The sequence below is a fragment of the Erinaceus europaeus genome, chromosome 9 (genome assembly GCF_950295315.1).
Source record: "Erinaceus europaeus chromosome 9, mEriEur2.1, whole genome shotgun sequence".
Classification (NCBI taxonomy): domain Eukaryota; kingdom Metazoa; phylum Chordata; class Mammalia; order Eulipotyphla; family Erinaceidae; genus Erinaceus; species Erinaceus europaeus.
In genome coordinates this window covers 50,457,478-50,476,146 of record NC_080170.1, presented here as the reverse complement: position 1 = coordinate 50,476,146, position 18,669 = coordinate 50,457,478, and the positions used below count along the sequence as shown (strand labels likewise).

The window sequence follows — 18,669 nt, the reverse complement described above, 5'->3', positions numbered from 1 at the left end:
CCTCCAAAACTGGAACTCTCGAACTCTGAAACTTTTCCACTGTGGAACTCTCTCTTACTCTGTAACTCTGAAACTCTCGAACTCAGGAACTCAGGAACTCTCGGACTCTCTAACTCTGTCACTCTGGAACTCTGGCGGGTTTCCTTCGGGGCGGGGCCAAGCGGGCCCGCGAAATTTAACTGGACTGATCTAATTCTCTCGGTGGGGGAGAACTAGAACCCAATGTAAAGCATACAACAGAGTACGATCACTATACAGTGAGAGATTTAGTGAAGGATGAGGCCAGAGCACTACACTCCAGGTTTTTCAAGTTTCAAAGTCAGGAGATGGAGGAGCAAGAGTCTGTCAGTGAGACAGGAAGTGACCCCATGTTAAGTAAATGGGGACTTCAAGAAAGAGACTTTCCATTCCATCTGTGACCACCAGTGCATCATATAAGAGAAATAATGGATTATAGCACCAAGCAGCTGGAGCCCTGGATAGAAAAGGGGGTAATGATCTGGAGTTCTGATGGTGGGAATCGTGTGGAGTTATAGCCCTCTTATCCTGTGGTTTTTGTCAGTGTTTCCTTTTCATAAATTAAAAAAAAAATTTTTTTAATGTGATTCAGGATGGGGAAGATAGCACAATGGTTATGCAAAGAGACTCTCTTGCCTGAGGCTCCAAGGTCTCAGGTTCAATCCCCCACACCACCATAAACCAGAGCTGAGCAGTAATTTGGTCAAATGCAACTTAAAAAATTTTATCATGGCTGGGCGGTAGCGCAGCAAGTTAAGCACACGGCACAAAATGCAAGGGCCGGCATAAGGATCCCAGTTCGAGCCCCCCAACTCCCCACCTGCAGGGTGGTGTCTTCATAATCAGTGAAGCAGGTCTGCAGGTGTCTATCTTTCTCTCCTCCTCTCTGTCTTCCCTCCTCTCTCGATTTCTCTCTGTCCTATCCAACAACAGCAGCAGCTATAACAACAATAACAATAATAACAACCACAGCAAGGGCTACAAAATGGGAAAAATGACCTCCAGGAGCAGTGGATTCATAGTGCAGGCACCGAGTCCCAGCGATAACTCTGGAGGCAAAAAAAAAAAATGTAATTCTGTAATGTGTATTTGCAATATTAATAGAAACTATATGATATGTAGAGACGACCCTAGCAAAAGATATATCAGATAGGCACATCTATCTGATTTTGACCTTCTAGAACTTTCCTGGCTCCTCTCTAGACTTCTTCCATGAATGCCCATGACAGAAGTCCTCTTCACCTCTCACCAGGACAGATTACCCCAGAACCATGACCTGAGTCTCATTTATTCCACCATTGTCACCAGCAACCCACTCAACTGTCGAGCTGACTGTGTTGTCATCTCCTAGTTCCATTACTGCTAAAGGCCATCCTTTGATCACAAGCTCCTTGTGTACCATTCCCCAACCTCAAACCAACACATGGTACTCCAGCAGCTCACTGGGGTTCTTCCCTCTAAGTTTCTGCTTTCACTCACTTCTAGGCCTACCTCACTCCATTCTGGCATTCCTCCAAATACACAGATACCTCTATACACATACGCCATCACCTGATGAGCCCATTAGGACTCAGCTTGGGCATTTCTCCAACAAAAGTTTCCTTTTGATGCTACCCTTTCCCTCACCTGTTAGGCCAGCTCTCTCCCCCTGTAGATTCATATTCGGTTATGTTCCCATTATGACTATGCTATGGGGTCAGGCCTGTGTATTCAGTACCTGTAGACATGAATGTAGATACGGAGAAGGGCTTTCCCACCCCACTGGCCACCTTGAACTACTCAAGTCTCTTACTTCCCTCCTGGTCCCAGGGCTCCCATGGGGCCAAGACTCTCCTCATCCATCTTCTGACTCCTCTACACCTGCCACAGAGCCTGGACCACATGTCAAGAATTCACTCACCGTATTCTGTGGGGAAAAGATAAGTCACTTTATAGTTGTGTGTAACTATGAAAGTGGAAATTCTGTTTTGGAAAACTATTCTTTTTAAATGTGTTTTCAATTTTCAGAATGATGTGTCCTAGATAGATAGATAGATAGATAGATAGATAGATAGATAGATGTCAGATTTTTCTTTATCACAGTTGTATACATCTGTCATGCCATCAAGAAGATCAGGACCAACAAATTCATGTAGGAAGTACATAGATGGTAACTTCTCCCTTGTTAGGAGGTCACATTAATGCTGCAATTTTTTTTATTATCTTTATTTATTGGCTAGAGACAGCCAGAAATCTAGGGTAAAGGGGGAGATAGAGAGGGAGAGAGACAGAGAGACACCTGCAGCACTGCTTCACCACTGAAGCTTTCCCCCTGCAGGCGAAGACCAGGGACTTGAATCTGGGTCCTTATGCATTGTAATGTGTGCACTCAATCAGGTACGCCACCACCTGGCCCCTAATGCTGCAATTATTTATAAGAGTGCAGGAGCTACTTACCCAACTGGAACTAAAAAGGGCAAGGTTACTATTATACAACAGCAGTGCCTATACATATACACAAAGTGCTTTGATTTTTCATTTCAACATGTTGAGCCAGGTGTTACAAAAAAATATGTATTATCAATTGAAGCTGCTCTAAGAGAATTTCTCTACCTTCCAGTTGTGGTGACATTTTACTAGCAAGCTGATTATCCCTAATTAAAACAGAACGGCTTGATATCAAGTCATTAGAATCTGCTAATTTTCTAATGAGAACATATTTTTAACTGTCTTATGGAGAACCACATGACAACATTATGAACCCAGATTTCTCAATTCAAGTTTTCCAACCTGCCGTACAACAATAGGAAAATAAATTTTTTGTTAGCAATCATCTCCTAGTTTTTCATTGGTGTGATTGCAGTGCACTAGGGTTGACAGTCACCCTGCTCTATATAAAGATGATTTCATTTTCCATTTTGTCAACAAGGACTGACACCAGGCACCCAGGAGTCAAAGAAAGGTAATATATGTGTGAGGGGGTCAATGTCCTTTGGCTATTTTACCAAGGCTCAGGCCCTGTTCTGACCTGCCCAGTCTCCCCAGGATTTGGACAGGTTGGATGATAAGCTTATGATGTCCAAATAGCAGGGGACAATAAACAAGTTTACAAACAAATTAAGGACCCCAAAGAGTCTCAAGTGACTGGGATCATCAGTGAGATTTCATCGAAGAAACACTATCATAATCAAGGTAAAATTCTGCTCTTACTTCAGCAACATAAGGAGAGGACCCAGGGCAAGTACAGAACAGATCAATCATTTGGCCACTAGAGTGGAATGGACAGCAAGCTCAGAGTGAATCAATACTGACACAACACCACCCCAAACCAATAAGATGTTAGACTGGATTGATAAAAGTCCAGACTTGGAGGGGCATACACCCTTCAGTTATATGCTAGGCAGAACACGTAGTTTGGGACATCATGCTTTCACACATTAGTGAAAATATTAAAAAGGATGATGAGCACAATAACAAGGAAACTCCACCCACACCCCACACTTCCCTAAAGAAATGAAAACAAAAGCAAGACAGGGATTCAGTGCTTTTAGGCGGGACATTTTATTCAAGCAAAGCTATCCTTGGCCTCCTTCCTGGTTATGAGCATTCCTCTCAATTAAAAATAAGTGAGAGAGAAAATTAAGGTGCAAAAAGTTAGCAGTGAAAACAAAAACAGGGAGCCAGGTGGTGGCGCACCAGTTAAGTGCACATAGTACTAAATGCAAAGGCTGGCACAAAAATCCAGGTTTGAGCCCTCGATCCCCACCTGCAAAGGAGATGCTTCACAGGAGGTGAAGCAGGGCTGCAGGTGTGTTTCTCTTTCCCTCTCCCCCTCCTCTCTCAATTTCTCTGTCCCACCCAATAAAAATGGGGAGAAATGCCCACCAGGAGCAGTGGATTCATAGTGACAGCAATAACTGAACCCCATCGATAAACCTAGAAACATTAATTAACTAATTAATTTAAATTAAATTAAAACAAAAGCAAAGAATTAAGTACAAGCTGTGTCCTAAGTTCACATCTATTCAAAGCTCAGAAAATTGGTATCACTGAAAAGACAAGATACTTCGGATAACTGCCTAAAACTATAAGTAATTATCACACAGGAGGATGTGAATATGTTACTTAACCACAAAGAGAAAAATAATAGCCAAGTTTGAGATCTATAGATGATCACAAATACCACACGCAGCTTGCATAGAATGTTTGAAAGAAATGCATTTTCAGGTGTAGATGAGGGTGAGAGCAAAAACAGGTTGATCCTCTAGATAGCTGCATCTAAACCAAATTTTAAAAGTTGGAATGTGAATGTTTTAGAGCTTTGAAGTATTTCTTTCCCCTTAAAGGAATATAAGTGTCTGAAATCATCACTCATTTCTTCCCAAAGGCCACGAGAAAATAAGTACCTCTCTGAAATTAAAAGAATGAATCCAAGTAAAAAGGAGAGGATTCTATTCATATGTTGGCAAGAAAAGCTATTAATGCTATTAATGGTGAGAAAATTACAGCTCCCTAAGAGAAGAACAGTTGTACATTGAAGGCACAACTATATCCCCATTCCACTCGTAGGAAACCAGTATTTTTCCAGGACAGCAGTGAAGCAGATGAATAAGATATCTGACAATTCACATAGCCAGATGACTCTCTTTAAAATACTCTAACAAACTTGCACACCTGTGCACTTATGTTGCATGTTCTAAATTTCATACCATAAAATTTTCACAGGATCTGAAAGGTATTCTTCCCCAATAAAGTATGTATGAGGTAGGATCTCATCTGGTCTCTTAAGTTGCCATTGAGTAGGGATGAAGAGGGTCAACTCATTGCTCCAAGAAGTGTTTCAATAAGTGCTTAACATTTTTATTTTTCCCTTTTGTTGTTCTTGTTGTTTTTTATTGTTGTGGTGGTTATTGTTGTTGTTACTGATGTCGTCGTTGTTAGATAGGATAGAGAGAAATGAATGGAGAGAGGAGGGGAAGACAGAAAGAGGGAGAGAAAGATAGGCACCTGCAGACCCGCTTCACCACCTGTGAAGCGACTCCCCTGCAGGTGGGGAGCCAGGAGCTCAAACTGGAATCCTTACTCTGGTCCTTGTGCTTGGCACCACATGCACTTTACCCACTGCGCTACCACCCGACTTCCAGTACTTGACTTTTTACAGGAGTTCTACTTAGGTGCTTAGCATACAAATACAACTATCTGCCCTCAGGAAGCTCACACTAGATAAAAACAGTCAGATAGGTACCAAGTTAGGGAAAGGTGAAGTCAGTGTTATAGAGGTCTTTGTATGGGGCTGTGGAATAGAAGGAAAAGTCTAAGTAGTTAAGGAAAGAAGGGTGTTAGATGAGGCTTATGGCATGTGAGCCTGGGTGAAGCCTTTCTCATAAGTTAGCAGAAGTGCAGCAGGAAGAGATGACACAAGGCAGATAGAGAGAAGAGCCTGAGAAATGCCATGCTCAATGTTGCTAAAACAGAGGGTTGGCTGGGGGACACAGATTTCAGTGAGGCTGGAAAAAAGAGCCAAATTCTGTAGTCTTTGAGCAGAAGTGTGATTGATAACCAGGAAAATAAGTAATTTTAAATTATATCAGAGGTAAAATAACTACCCACCATGCTTGTCAGCAGTTTTTACCTGAGTCTGCTTTGCTCTAACTCTTTTAGAAAGGAGGCTCCCCAGCCCTGGGTTTCTTGACATGCACTATTAGGCAGTTTCATCTCATGTGGACATTACAGGATGTGCTTCCACAAATATAGACAAGCTAGGCTGTTGCACAGCTCCAGCTCTGAGGCACAGCCAACTATTGTACTAAGAACTGCAGGCAAATATAACACTATTATTTGTTAATCCCAACATTTCTCAACACAGGACATAGTAAGTGGTCCCCCCTGGTTAAGGTACCACCATGTAGAGCTTACAGGACTGGAAGCTGCTCTGTGAAGAGTGAGTGATGGTAAGAGAATGAGAAAGCCTAGGATGCCACTGTGCGCTACTGAATTTTTTTATTTTTATTTTTATTTATTATTTGTTTATTTTTTGCCTCCAGGGTTATTGCTGGGACTCAGTACCTGCACTATGAATCTACTGCTCCTGGAGGCTATTTTTTTTCCTTTTGTTGCCCTTGTTGTTTATCGTTGTTATTGCTGTCATTGTTGGATAGGACAGAGAGAAATCGAGAGAGGAGTGGAAGACAGAGAGGAGGAGAAAAAGATAGACAGCTGTGATCTGCTTCTCCACTTGCGAAGCGAGCCCCCTGCAGGTGGGGAACCGGGGGCTTGAACCGGAATCCTTGAGTTGGTCCTTGTGCTTCACACCATGTGCGCTTAACCCACCTGGCCCTCCCTCTCTACTGAAGATTTTATAATTGCTTTGCACCTAAGCTACACTACGTTTATTTTTTAAAAGGGGGGGGGGTTAGGCGGTAGCGCAGTGGATTAAGTGCATGTGGCGCAAAGTGCAAGGACCTGCATAGGGATCCCAGTTCGAGCCCCCAGCTCCCCTCCTGCAGGGGAGTGGCTTCAGAGGCGGTGAAGCAGGTCTGCAGGTGTCTGTCTTTCTCTCCCCCTCTCTGTCTTCCCCTCCTCTCTCCATTTCTCTCTGTCCTATCCAACAATGACAACATCAATAACAATGATAATAACCACAACAACTATATATATATAAAACAGGGCAACAAAGGGGAAAAAATAGCCTCCAGGAGTAGTGGATTCGTGGTGCAGGCACTGAGCCCCAGCAATAACCCTGGAGGCAAAAAAAAAAAAAAAAAAAAACTCCTTGACAATAAATCAACTTTAGCTTATCTTTTAACTTTATACATTTATAAGTTTATTTAGATTTTTTTTCTCCTTTTTATTGCCACCAGATTTTTTGCCACTGGGACTCAGTACCTACTCGATGATTCCACTGAGTCTGGTGGCCCTTTTTCACCTGATGGAGACGAGTAGAGATGGAGAGGGAGAGAAAACAGGGAGGGGAGTAGAGAAGAGAGACACCTGAATCACTATTTCATCATTTATGAAGGATGCCCCCTGCAGATGGGGATGGGGACTTGACTCCTGATCCTCATGTATGGTAATGTGTGTGCTCTACCAGGTAGGCAAACACTCAGCACCTACAATTTTTTTTTTCCTTTTTGACCTTGATAATAACATTTAGCTTAAAACACAAACATTGTATAGATGTACACAATTTATTTTCCTCTCTCTCTCTCTGTCTCTCTCTCTCTCCTTTTTTTTTCTGCCAAAGTTATCACTGGGTCTCCACACCTGCGCAATTCTACCACTCCCAGTAGACTCCTTCCTTCTCTGCTTTTTTATTTTTTAAATGGAGGGTAAGAGACAGAAAGGGACAGAGAGATCAGAGAAAGGGAAAACAGCCATGAAGCTTGCTTCCCTCCTGCAGGTGCTCCTAGGTGATGGTATGGCTTCCATCTCGAGAATGGCAATGTATGTACTGCATGAGGTAAGCTACCTCCTAGGCCCAAAGGTTTTTCTTTCTCTGGGTTCTTATGCTATAAGGTTTTTTGTTGTTGTTTTACCTTTTTTTAAAATTTTTTAAATATTTATTTATTTTTCCATTTTGTTGCCCTTGTTGTTTAACATTGTTGTGGTTATTGATGTCATTGTTGTTGGATAGGACAGAGAAATGGAGAAAGGAGGGGAAGACAGAGATGGGGAGAGAAAGACAGACACCTGCAGACCTGCTTCACCGCTTGTGAAGTGTCTTCCCTACAGGTGGGGAGCCGGGGGCTCGAACCCGGATCTTTATGCTGGTACTTGCGCTTTGTGCCACGTGCGCTTAACCCGCTGCCCCACCGCCCGACTCCCTGTTGTTTTACCTTTTAAACTTTTTGTTTAAAAAAAAAATGAAGACACAGATCAGAGGGATATCTCACTATATTGTCTTGCCATACAGTGACTTAGGTTTGACATGAGTGCCACCATAGTACTGGTGCCATAGTGTGCGTGAGTGTGTGTGTGTGTCCATATGAATGAAAACACTTGAATATCTCAGTATGAGGAAGTAGAATAATTTTCATAACTTATAGTTTACAAATCTTGACCTTAGCATTTCCTCTATCTGGATTCTGTTCTAACCACAAGAATCACTCAGGATTTGGGACAAATTACCATTTGGGAGTTTGCCTCCTTCAGAAGATTCGTCAGGGCAGTATGTTAAGAGTGGTTCCAGTAGAGCCAGTAACATGTAGGAGCCATTTTCCTTGGCCACATTTCTTTCAATGAACTCTATTATCCGTGAAAAGACACCTTCCTTTTTCTCTCTAAAAAGCCACCAGACCTATGAAAAGCTTTTAGATGAGAGCTTATATGTAAATGTGGACATTTTTCACCTTTGACATTTAATAGTCTATCTTTATATGTCCAAATACCCAGAAGGTAAAAAAAAAAGATAGTCTAACTTAGACATGCAATAAAGAAACACCAGGGTTCCTAACCCAGCTCATCCTTAAAACATCTTAGTCCTAACCTCTATTCTTCTTATCCATTATAAATTAGAAGGCTGATGAAAAATTTAGGAAGCCTGCTTAAATTGTCATATCTCAAACAATGCACCGATAAAATTTCTGTTTCTGTAATGCATTAACACTTTTCCAAGTGTTTTCAAATACCTTATTTTACTTCTCTAAAATGTTGTGTTTATTTCATCAACTGTCAAACAGAATGCCAGTTAACTACAAAAAAAGTATTTTAGAGAAGAGAAATAATTTATGAATGACTTTGAACTGAGGATGGAATTACATTAAGGTGGAAACCTGGGGTGGAAGAAGAGCTATAGTCACCTCAGTGGTGTAGTTTATTAAGAGCCAGTGATGTCCCTACAGGTTAAGAACAAACAAAAACTGTTCCAAATAAAAACTCTACTAGCAGAGATTAATTTCTGTAGCATAAGGTTCTTCACTTTTTCTGTTAAAAGGTAGACTTTTAGGATATTAACATTTTTAATTCCATCAGTTAATTAGATCTAAATGTAAACGAACAAAAAAGAAGTGAGGAAGTATTAGAAAATGGCAAGCTCATAAAGAAAAAATATAAACACCAAATAAACATTTAAAAAAAGAAACATCTGCTCAACAATTTTGTTTGGCTTCGTATGTTAACTCTCTTTTCAGTCACCAGGTTCCAGATGTCATCAGGATGCCGGCCAGGCTTCCCTGGACTGAAGACCCCACCAATGTGTCCTGGAGCTCAGCTTCCCCAGAGACCCACCCTACTAGGGAAAGAGAGAGGCAGACTGGGAGTATGGACTGACCAGTCAACGTCCATGTTCAGCGGGGAAGCAATTACAGAAGCCAGACTTTCTACCTTCTGCAACCCACAATGACCCTGGGTCCATGCTCCCAGAGGGATAGAGAATGGGAAAGCTATGGGGAGGGGATGGGAAATGGAGATTGGGTGGTGGGAATTGTGTGGAATTGTACCCCTCCTACCCTATGGTTTTGTTAATTAATCCTTTCTTAAATAAAAAAGAAAAAAAAAAGAAACATCACCAGTTGCTAAGAAATAAATGAAAAGCAGAGCTTGTTTGTCTGCCAAATTATCAGTTCTTAGTGAAAAACACAGCACAGGGGCAGGGCAGTGGTACACCTAGTTGAGCACACATGTTACCATGCACAAGTACTCAGGTTCAAGCCCTCAGTCCCCACCCACAGGAGAGAAGCTTCATGAGAGTTGAAGCAGGGCTGCAGGTGTCTCTCCCTCCCCCTCCCTATCTCCCCATTCCTTCTCAATCTTCCTCTGTCCTATCGAATAAAAGAGAAAAAAATGGCCACCACGAGCTGTGAATTTGCCATGCAGACTCCAAGCTCCAGTGATAACCTTGGCGGCAAAGAAAGGAAGGAAAGGGGAGGGGAGGGGAGAGAAGGAAAGAGAGGAAGAGAGGGAGGGAGGAAGGGAGAAAGAAAGAGAGAAAGGAAAGAAGGAAGGGAGAAAGAAAGAAAGCCTGACAGAAAGAAAGAGAAAGAGAGAAAGAGAGAAAGAAAGAGAAAAAGAGAAAGAAAGAGAGAGAGAGAGAGAGAGAGAGAGAGAGAGAGAGAGAGGAAGGAAGGAAGGAAGGAAGGAAGGAAGGAAGGAAGGAAGAGAAAGGAAGGAAAAAAGAGAGGGAGGCAGGTGGTAGAACACCTGCTTAAGTGCTCACGTTACAGTATGCAAGAACCTAGGTTCAAGCCCCTGCTCCCCACATGCAGCAGGAAAGCTTCACGAGTGTTGAAGCAGGGCTGCAAGTGTTTTTCTCTCTCTCTCTACCTCTCTACTTCTCCCTCCCCTGTCAATTTCTTTTTTAAAAAGAGAGAAAGAAAGAGAGGGGAGGGAAAGAAAGAGGAAAGGAGGGAGGGAAAGGAGGGAGGGAAAGAAAGGGCATGGTTTATTCTGTTTATGTGCTAATCTCTTACAGAACACATTTTCCCATATTAATATCAAGATCTGTATTTAGACACAGCTTTTGATATAAATGTAGAATGATATACAATATATGTATACATATGCACACATGTGGAAATTTAATTTTGTTACATAAAAAACATTACAGGACTATTTGATAGTAAGTTATACTGACACCTGTCTTGGGGAAATGTGGAACTGTATCTCTGTGACAACAATGATCCTGTGAATCAACATTTCCTCAACAGAGTTATACAGAAGTTGAGAAGAAAAAAGAAGAGGAGAAGAAAAGAAAAAAAAAATCAGACACACACATTCATGCAGGAAGCACATCACATTGGGAATCAATGATCATGCTGTACTTCATAATTGCAGTACAGTGAGATATTTTATTTTCTAGACATTAAAATAATGGGTGCTAAAAACTTATATGCAGATGAGACTTTTATTTATTATCCCATTCCTTTTAATGCAATTAAAGGAATGAGAGCAATGTAGACCCGAGCATTTTGGAGAGAAATACAGGCAGTTACCCACAGCCGAGTGATCACAAAAATGTTTCTGTTGCTACAAGCCCAGAAAGAGAGGCAGCAGGTGCCACAGGATGTGTTAGTTCATTCGCTTGGCAAACAGCCTCTTTCATTACCTGCTTTAGAAGTGACAAGCTGCAGCACAAGAGGCCTTCTTGTTACGATGCCGGACCCTCTAGGGAGAAAGTCCCTATAAAAAGAAAGAGTAGGTTAAGGCACTTTAAGGAATTTGGACCATAGATTTATTTAGTTCCACAGTTGTCCCAATTAAAATTACAAAAGTGATTTTATATAATTAGGATATGCACTTTTTTTTCCTTTTTTAAAAATATTTATTTATTCCCTTTTGTTGCTCTTGTTGTTTTATTGTTGTAATTATTATTGTTGTTATTGATGTCATCATTGTTGGATAGGACAGAGAGAAATGAAGAGAGGAGAAGAAGACAAAGAAGGGGAGAGAAAGATAGACACCTGCAGACCTAGAGTGCTTCACCACCTGTGAAGCAACTCCCCTGCAGTTGGGGAGCCGGGGGCTCGAACCTGGATCTTTGTACAAGTCCTTGCGCTTTGCGAAATGTACGCCTAACCCGCTGCGCTACCGCCCAACTCCCAGGATATGCACTTCTAAGATGTGTATGAAATTATACAAGACCTCAAAATAACCAGAGTAGTTCTGAGAAAGAAGGTCAAAACTGAATGCACCACACTTTCTGATTTACGCTATATTACAAAACTAGAGGAATCAAAACAGTACAGTACTGTATAAATACACACTCAAAGACCACTTAAACTATTCAAGATGACAAAAGCAGGGAATAATAAAAATATAAACATTTATTTGTCCTAAAAATTCCACCTGAAATAAATAGTATCATTTATTCTTTAAAAAAACAAAACAAAACAACCTCAGTAAGAAATAAAGACATGTGCGTGGAAAAAAAAAACATTGAGAAGCCTGTTGGTGGTACATATTTACCATGCTCAAGGACCTACATTTGGGGCCAGGTTTGAGTGCACACTTACTTTATAATAATATACATTCAATTCCCTGGTTCAGTCCCCTGTCCCCCACCTGCAGGCAGGAAGCCTCATGAGAGGTGAAGCAATAGTGTTCGTACGTGTCACTCTTTCTCCCTCTCTATTTCTCCCTTCTCTCTCACTTTCTCTCTGTTTCCTTCCTAAATAAATAAAGAAGTAAATAAGCTTAAAAGGGGGGGGGCAGGGGTAGATAGCATAATGGCTATGCAAAGAGACTCTCAAGCCCGAGGCACCAAAGTCCCAGGTTCAGTCCCCCGAACCACCATAAGCCAGAGCTGAGCAGTGCTCTGATAAAATAAAATTAAAAAAAAAAAAAAAAAAGGAACCTGGGAGTCTGGCGGTAGCGCAGTGGGTTAACCGCACGAGGCACCAAGTGCAAGGACCCGCTTAAGGATCCCGGTTCAAGCCCCTGGCTCCCCACCTGCAGGGGAGTCGCTTCACAGGCAGTAAAGCAGGTCTGCAGGTGTCTATCTTTCTCTCCCTCTCTCTGTCTCCCCCTACTCTCTCCATTTCTCTCTGTCCTATCCAACAACAGCAATAGCAACAATAACAACAAGGACAATAAGGGCAACAAAAATGGGAAAAAATGGCCTCCAGGAGCAGTGGATTCATGATGCAGGCACCGAGTCTTAGCAATAACCCTGAAGGCAAAATAAATAAATAAATATATAAAATAAAAAGTAAAATAATAGACTTTTGTGGTCCGGGAGATGGTGCAATGGATAAAGTGTTTGACTCTAAAGCAGGAGGTGAAGAGTTCAATCCCTAACAGCACATGTACCACAGTAATGTATGGTTCTTTCTATCTCCTATCTTTCTCATTAATAAATAAATAAAATATTTAAAATATTTATTTTTTAATTTTATTTTGATAGGACAGAGAAATTGAAAGGAGAGAGGGAGATAGAAAAAAGGAGTCACTTGCAGCACTGCTTCACCATTTGTGAGACCTTTTCCTTGTAGTTGGCAACTAGAGACTTGAACCCAGGTTCTTGTGAAGCAACCCCCCTGTAGGTGGGGAGCTGGGCTAGAACCGATCCTCCTTATGCTGGCCCTGTGCTTGGAACCACGTGTGCTTAACCTGCTGTGCCTGGTCCCAATAAGTCATTTTTATAGAAAAAAAGCATTGAGGAGGGGAATGGGTAAACTATATTGAGTTCAGAAAAGAGAGAGATTGGCATTCTCCTTGGAAAAATATCTAGATATAAAAAATCAAATAGTCTCTTCATACTAACCAGTAGAATAGAATTGAGAGCCCAGAAATAAGCCCCCACACCTATGGACATCTAATCTTTGACAAAGGTGCCCAGACTATCAAATGGGGAAAGCAGAGTCTCTTCAACAAGTGGTGTTGGAAAAAATGGGTTGAAATATGTAGAAGAATGAAACTGAACCACCATATTTCACCAGACACAAAAGTAAATTCCAAGTGGATCAAGGACTTGGATGTGAGACCACAAACTATCAGATACTTAGAGGAAAATATTGGCAGAACTCTTTCTGCATAAATTTTAAAGACATCTTCAATGAAACAAATCCAATTACAAAGAAGACTAAGGCAAGTATAAACCTATAGGACTACATCAAATAAAAAATTTCTGCACAGCAAAAGAAACCCTACCCAAACCAAGAGACCCTTCACAGAATGGGAGAAGATCTTTACATGCCATATATCAGACAACAGTTTAAAAACCAAAATATATAAAAAGCTTGCCAAACTCAACAATAAGAAAACAAATAACCCCATAAAAAAATGGGGAGAGGACATGGACAGAATATTCACCACAGAAGAGATCCAAAAGGCCAAGAAACAAGTCTTAGATTGTCAGAGAAATGCAAATAAAGACAACAATGAGATACCATTTCACTCCTGTGAGAATGTCATACACGAGAAAAGATAGCAGCAGCAAATGCTATAGAGGGTGTGGGGTCAAAGGAACCCTCCTGCACTGCTGGTGGGAATGTCAATTGGTCCAACCCCTGTGGAGAACAGTCTGGAGAACTCTCAGAAGGCTAGAAATGGACCTACCCTATGATCCTGCAATTTCTCTTCTGGGAATATATCCTAAGGAACCCAACATACCCATCCAAAAAGATTTATGTATACCTATGTTCTTAGCACAATTTCTAACAGCCAAAACCTGGAAGCAACCCAGGTGTCCAACAACAGATGAGTGGCTGAGCAAGTTGTGGTCTATATACATAATGGAATACTACTCAGCTATTAAAAATGGTGACTTCACCATTTTCAGCCGGTCTTGGATGGAGTTTGAAGAAATCATGTTGAGTGAAATAAGTCAGAAACAGAAGGGTGAATATGGGATGATCTCACTCTCAGGCAGAAGTTGAAAAGCAAGATCAGAAGAGAAAACACAAGTAGAACCTGAACTGGAGTTGGTGTACTGCACCAAAGTAAAAGACTCTGGGGTGGGTTGGGGGGGAGGGGAGAGTACAGGTCCAAAAAGGATGACAGTGAACCTAGTGGGGGTTGTATTGCTATGTGGAAAACTGAGAAATGTACAAACTATTGTATTTACTGTCGAATGTAAAACATTAATCCCCCAATAAGAAATTAAATAATTGAACAGTCTCTTGATATTCTCCAAGAACTATATTATAACATTTATTAATCTTGCTGGTTTAAAAACACTTAACATTTAACCGAAGCAAGCAGAGCAGAGTATCTATACTATGCCCAGAACCAGAAAAGAAAAAGTTAATTTGAGAGTAAGGCTAAATCAAAACTCCAGAGCTGGAGTGCATCTGTGTGAAGTGTAGACTATCAGTGAGGTTTTAAGATGTACAGATGCCAAAGAGAAGTCTACAAGTCTTCAGTGCCTGAAGAATGTGATTTTAAAAATCAATGAGGGCTGGGGAGATAGCATAATGCTTATGCATAGAGCTTTCTATGCCTGAGACTTTGAGGTCACAGGTTCAATTCCCAGCACCACCATAAACCAGAGCTGAGAATTGCTCTGGCAAAAATAAAATAAAATAAAATAAAATAAAATAAAATAAAATAAAATAAAATAAAATAAAATAAAATAAAGATAAAGAAATAAATGGGGGCCAGGTGGTGACACACCTGGTTGAGTGTACATGTTACAATGAGCAAGGACCTTGCTTCAAGCCCCTGGGCCCCACCTGTAGGAGGGAAGTTTCACAAGTGGTCTATCTATCTCCCCCTCCATCTCAATTTCTGGCTGTTTCTATTCAATAAATAAATAAAGATAATAAAGATAAAAATAAGAAATAAATGAATAAAGTATTTTCTTCAGCCCCAATACCCTTAGCAAAAAAAAAAAGAGGTAGAAAAGAGTGAGGGAAGAAAGGAGATTTGGTTACTTAATATCTTCATGCTGGGATTTTTTTTTCAGCTTCTTTTTTTTTTTTTTTAGATTTTATTTTCCCTTTTGTTGCCCTTGTTGTTTTTATTGTTGTACTTATTGTTGTCGTCGTTGTTAGCTAGGACAGAGAGAAACAGAGAGAGAGGGGGAAGACAGAGAGGGAGAGAGAAAGATAGACACCTGCAGACCCGCTTCACCGCCTGTGAAGCGACTCCCCTACAGGTGGGGAGCCGGGGGCTTGAACCGGATCCTTACGCCTGTCCCTGCGCTTAGCGCCACATGCACTTAACCCGCCATGCTACCACCCGACTCCCCAGCTTCTTCTTCTGACTTAATGTTGGCAATGTAAATTTAGGGAGCCAGGAGGTGGAGTCCCCTACTGAGGGTTTACCATTATCCTGCAAAAGTACCTGGGTTCAAGCCTTCACTCCCCACCTGCAGAGGAAAATGCTGCAATAGTGTTGCAAATGTTTCTCTTTTTCTCCTCCTTTCTATCTTCCCCTCCCCTCTCAATTTCTCTGTCCTATCAAATAAAAAATAATAATAAATAGAATATAGATTTAATAGCAAACTCCCTGAGCATTATTAAAGCATAGTAGTACATATCAAACATTTTAAATAGCAAGTAATTATAATGTGCTCAGCTAAAAAAAAATCAGCTCACCCCCCCCAAAAAAAAACCTGTCTTTCTCCACTGTTTTATTGCACAAACAGAACTTGGCATAAAGAGTAATAAGTGAGTTCAGGTATCTAACACCTTTTTATTCCCATTAACCTGGACATCTGTGGCTCTATTAGAACCAACTCCAACACAAATATTCTCACCAACAGGGGAGATATTTTGTCATTTAGAAATCTCTTCTGACTTCACAAAGGTATCTGAAGTGCAAGAAGCATCAGCCAGGGCCAGTTGATAGCTCATTTGGGAGGGGTTTTGCCTTGCCTGGCATGCTGCCCAGTTGAAGCCAAGAGGCATTTTTTCCACTGTCCCTCTGACACACTCTCTCTCCCTCTCCCTCTCCCTCTCCCTCTATCTCTCTCTCTCTCTCTCTCTCTCTCTATATATATATATATATATATATATATATATATACATACACACACACACACATATGAAAAAAGTCAGCATGAAGCAGTGAAAGCCTGGTGATGACATTTTATATATATATATATATATATATATATATATATATATATATATATATATCAGGGGGCCGGGCGGTGGCGCAGCGGGTTAAGCGCACATGGAGCAAAGCGCAAAGATAGAAGTAAGGATCCCAGTTCAAGCCCCCAGCTCCCCTCCTGCAGTGGGGGAGTGGTCCTTTCACAAGCGGTGAAGCAGGTCTGCAGGTGTCTATCTTCCTCTCCCTCTCTCTGTCTTCCCCTCCTCTCTTGATTTCTCTCTGTCCTATCCAACAACAATAACAGCAGTGGCAACTGTAACAATAACAAGGGCAACAAAAATGGAAAAAGTGGCATCCAGGAGCAGTGGGTCCGTAGTGCGGTCATGAAGCCCCAGTGATAACCTTGGAGGCATATATATATATATATATATATATATATATATATATATATATATATCATCAGAGAGAAAATTCACTCTCTGTCTCTCCTACATACAGAGTGAGGGAGAGGCTAAACTGGTCTCTAGTGTGTCATTCTCATGGTCCAGAAGCAAGAGATCTGTGTGTCCAGCATGCTCCTGCCAGGCAAGTGGAGGAGGCAAGCTCTCAAATACACACCCAGAAAGAACTTCAGTGGGAGCCCCAGTTCTACCATTGTACGTTATCTCTAAACTGCTCCCTCTTAGGTGGCACCGCAGCACAATGGATAGTGCATGGGACTTCTAATTCTAAACTGCTCCCTCTTTGATGGATAGTGCATGGGACTTCTAATTCTAAATTGCTCCCTCTTTGACTACTAAATCAATTCATCAAGTGGCATGCACAAGAGCAGCTTAAAACCCAAGCAACACACACAAACAATAAACAAGGTTAAGATTGTTACAGTGGAACTACAGTGTGTTTCTCCTGCTGTTTTAGCAAGCTTCTACACACAATGCTTTGACATTTCAGAGTGAGTGCACAGATTAGGAGTCTTGGATCCCAGCCGAATCTTCCCCTAGGTGTTGAGAAGGTTTGGAAAGCTTAGTTCTTTATTCCCGTCCCTGCATTGACACACCCAGGAGGCCAGGGTGCAAACACAAACAGTCGTGCATAATTTATTAGCACTTGAGTGCAATCACCCATTTGACTTTTATTATTTTCTCTGCTGTAAGTGGTTGGCCCTCATGTAAGTACATATTATGGGGAAAACTAACTTAATGCAGAAAATAGCAATAGCTGTGTCTTCCATATTGTCATAGGTTTAAGCCACAATTTTCATGTGTTTATGGTGCAATACACACGTATATGACAAAAATGTGCATGCCATTTACCTCCAAAATGGACCATCAAGGTAAAGAATGAGAAGAATAATGTGGACTGAGCATTGCTAAGTGGACATCATTTTATTGCCTGAAAGCCATCCTGGCGATTGAACTGCACAGACTTTAAGGCAGGAATAGAGCTCCTCCTCTCTTGCTCACATAGAAGTTCAATTTATGAAGCTGGGTGGTGCTGCACTTGGTTGAGCACACATGTTACAAGGTGCAAGGACCCAGGTTCAAGACCCTGGTCCCCACCTGTAGGGGGAAAGCTTTACAAGTGATGAAGCAGTGTTGCAGGTGTCCCTCTGTCTCTCTCTCCCTCTATTTTATTTTATTTTATTTTTTATTCTGTTTTATTTTATTGTTTTTAGACAAGAACACTGCTCAGTTCTGGCTTATGGCGGGACTGGGCATTGAGCCTGGGACCTGAGAGCCTCAGGTTTGAAAGGCTTTTGCATAACCATTATGCTGTCTCCCCAGCCCTCTCTCTCTCTCTACCACCCCTTTGCTCTCAATTTCAGGCTGTATCTATCCAATAAATAAAAATAAAGATAATAAAAAAGTTTATAGTGCCGGGCAGTAGTACAGCGGGTTAAGCACACATGGCATGAAGCACAAGGACTGGCTCAAGGATCCAGGTTTGAGCCCCCGGCTCCCCACCTGCAGAGGGGTCGCTTCACAGGTGGTGAAGCAGGTCTGCAGGTAACTATCTTTCTCTCCCCTCTCTGTCTTCCCCTTCTCTCTCGAGCTCTCTCTGTCCTATCTAACAGCAATGACAACAAGAGCAACAAAAATGGGGAGGGGATGGCCTCCAGGAGCAGTGGATTGGTAGTACAAGCACTGAGCCCCAGCAGTAACCCTGGAGACAAAAAAAAATTTTTTTTTAAATAGAAGTTAAACTCATATATCTTTCTACTCTCTCTCAACTCAATAA

General features: G+C 41.4%; 1 protein-coding gene across 6 annotated transcripts in view; it reads right to left on the bottom strand.

The window, feature by feature from the left end:
* The window catches only part of DNM3 (dynamin 3), a 392,696-nt gene that overhangs the window by 306,444 nt on the left and 67,583 nt on the right, over nt 1-18,669 (bottom strand). For all 6 annotated transcript variants that reach the window (XR_009551586.1, XM_060197877.1, XM_060197878.1 and 3 more), the window contains exon 2: nt 11,039-11,112. Coding sequence is in view for 5 of the 6 variants with exons in the window: in XM_060197877.1 (XP_060053860.1) it covers nt 11,039-11,112 (74 nt within the window). In the remaining variant the exon portion in view is untranslated. The remainder of the gene's footprint in view (nt 1-11,038; nt 11,113-18,669) is intronic.